We start from the raw sequence: 2,443 nt of genomic DNA, 5'->3' as shown, positions 1-2,443 counted from the left end.
ATTTATTTATTTATTTATTTATTTATTTATTTATTTATTTATATTTATATAGTATTAGCTAAGATGTAGTATTAGCGGTGTTGCTGCTGTTGCTATTAGCAATTAATTAAATTTATTTAAATAAAAAATAAATAAAAAAAAAAAGAATAAATAAATATAAGTATAATTTATTTATTTTATTTATTTATTTATTTTTATTCTTCCTTTTATATATCTTTTTTATTTATTCCCTTCCTTTTCCTTTATATTTGTTGTATTATATTTATATTAATAAAAATAAATAAATAATTAAATTAAAATAAATAAAAATATATTTATTTTTTATACATAAAAAAAAAGAAAGGAATAAAAAAAAGGAATAAAGAAGGAAGGAGAAGTTATTGAATATTCAACTTTCTTCCTTCTGTGAGGAAAATGCAACAAATAGACAAAAAAAAGGGGAAAAATAAATTAAATATAAATAAAGACAAAATAAAAAAGAATTATATTTATATTTATCTTTTTATTTGTTTATTTTTTTCCTCTTTTTATTTCCTTTTTATATAATTATAACCAACAGCTTATTTGCGGTGTATGTACAGCTAATTATTGTATATAATATAAATGACCATTCGTGCTGCAGTATTTCAGAGGACTTTTTGTGTAAAAATAGGAGTTTCTTTTGATTTTATTTCTTTATTTTATATTTTTATTCATTTGTTTCTTTATACAAAGAAAATGCATGCATTTTAAGGCCTCTTTCCTCTGCTTTCTTCCCTTAGCTCAACGGACGGTCAACAGCGGCGACCGGTAGCAACACGGAAGGAAACCGCTGCATGCAGCGGTGTAAAAAGGGAAAAAACCCGAGGAATTAAATGACTAAATGTATATATTTAAATAAAAACATTAAATAGACTCAAAAGAGGATTTTTTTGTGTATATATACCCATATCATGCATGCATGTACCGTTCTTCTTCTCTGCTGCTGGTGAGCAGCTGTACGTACACCCCAATAAATAAAAAGGCAGCAAAGAAATTCATTCATAAAGAAATCAGCAAAGATATGTTTCCTCAATTTTAATGCCTTCAGCTGGGGGGGGTACCCCGTCGAATTCAGCAGCAGCAGCAGCAGCAGCAGCAGCAGAACTGCTGCAGCTCGAGCAGCAACGACTCATCTGTCTGCAGCAAGCTGCTGAGGATGAAGCTAAAGATTCGGGAGAAGAAGCAGAAGCAGCAGCAGCTGCTGCTGCTGCAGAAGCTTCCGAGTTGCTGCAGCTGCTGCAGCAGAAGGAAGAGCAGCTGCTGCTGCAGTCTCGCGAACTCGAGGTAATTCTAACAGCTCGTGACACACGCTTCTTCTTCTGCTGCTGCTGTTGCTTCTGCTGCTGCTGCTGTTGCTGTTGCTGTTGCTGCTGCTCTGTGTATGCCTCAGCAGCAGCAACAATTGCTGCTTCTTCTAGTTTTATAGTCTGCTCTTTGCTGCAGCCTTTGGTACTCTGTTGCTAGATCTATGAGACAATTTGCTGCTGCTGCTGCTGCTGTTGCTGCTGTTGCTGCTGCTGTTGTGTTTGCAGCAACTAAGGGAAGACTTTGATGAGCTGAGTGAAGACTACGAGCGCAGCCAGCGTGAGCATGAGGAGCAGCAGAAGCAGCAACAGCAGCAGCAGCAGGAGCTGCAGCAGCAGCAGCACGAGTTGCAGCAGCACCAGGCAGCCCTGCAGCAGCAGCAGCAGCTATTTGAGATACGGCAGGAGGCGGTGCAGCAGGAGCTGCAGCAGCAGCAGCAGCAGCTAAGAGATGAGGCAAAGGCAGTAACAAAATTGAAGGCTGAGCTGCAGCAGAAGCAGCAGCAGCTACAGAAGCAGGAGCAGCAGCAGCAGCATGACAAGGAACAGCAGCAGCAGCAGCAGCAGCACTTGCAACATATGAGGGAGGAACTTAGTACTAAACAGCAGCAACTCGCAGAGAAGGAGCAGCAGCAACAGCAGCAGCAGCAGCAGCAGCTCCAAGAGTTAGCAGCACAGAAGGCAGATCTGCAGCAGCTAGAGCAGCTGCTGCGCGAGCGGGAGGTTTTGCTGCAGCAGCAGCAGCTGCTGCTGCAGCAGCAGCACATAGATCTGCAGCAGAAGCAGCAAGAACTAAAGGAGAAGCAAGACAGAGCAGCAGCAAAAGACAATCAATTATCTAAGGATGCATGCGATACAATGTACAAGTTGCTGCTGCTGCTGCAGCAGGCTACTGGCTCCACCAAGGACCCGCAGCAGCAGCAGCAGCAGCAGAAGCAGCAGAAGCAGCAGCAGCAGTGCATGCAGGAAGGAGGCACCGGCAGCCCCTCTCAGGTACTGGAGGCTGATGAAGAACAGCAAAAGCAACAGCAACAGCAACAGCAGCAGCAGCAGGAGCAGCAGGAGCAGCAGCAGCAACACAAGCAGCTACTCTTCCTGGCGCAGCAACTGCAGCAGCA

General features: G+C 41.8%; 1 protein-coding gene across 1 annotated transcript in view; it reads left to right on the top strand.

Annotated features, from left to right (window-relative positions):
• Positions 1–1,059: 1,059 nt before the first annotated feature.
• Positions 1,060–2,443, top strand: part of EMWEY_00056720 (hypothetical protein) — a gene marked incomplete at both ends in the record, with an annotated part of 3,082 nt that continues 1,698 nt past the window's right edge. Inside the window, 2 exons of the mRNA XM_013480479.1 lie at positions 1,060–1,305; positions 1,554–2,443. The exon at positions 1,554–2,443 is cut by the window's right edge and continues 1,368 nt beyond it. Coding sequence (XP_013335933.1) covers positions 1,060–1,305; positions 1,554–2,443 — 1,136 coding nt within the window. The remainder of the gene's footprint in view (positions 1,306–1,553) is intronic.

This window comes from Eimeria maxima, genomic scaffold, assembly GCF_000499605.1.
Source record: "Eimeria maxima Weybridge genomic scaffold, Emw_scaff1979, whole genome shotgun sequence".
Lineage (NCBI taxonomy): Eukaryota > Apicomplexa > Conoidasida > Eucoccidiorida > Eimeriidae > Eimeria > Eimeria maxima.
This window is presented reverse-complemented; position numbering and strand designations above follow the sequence as displayed.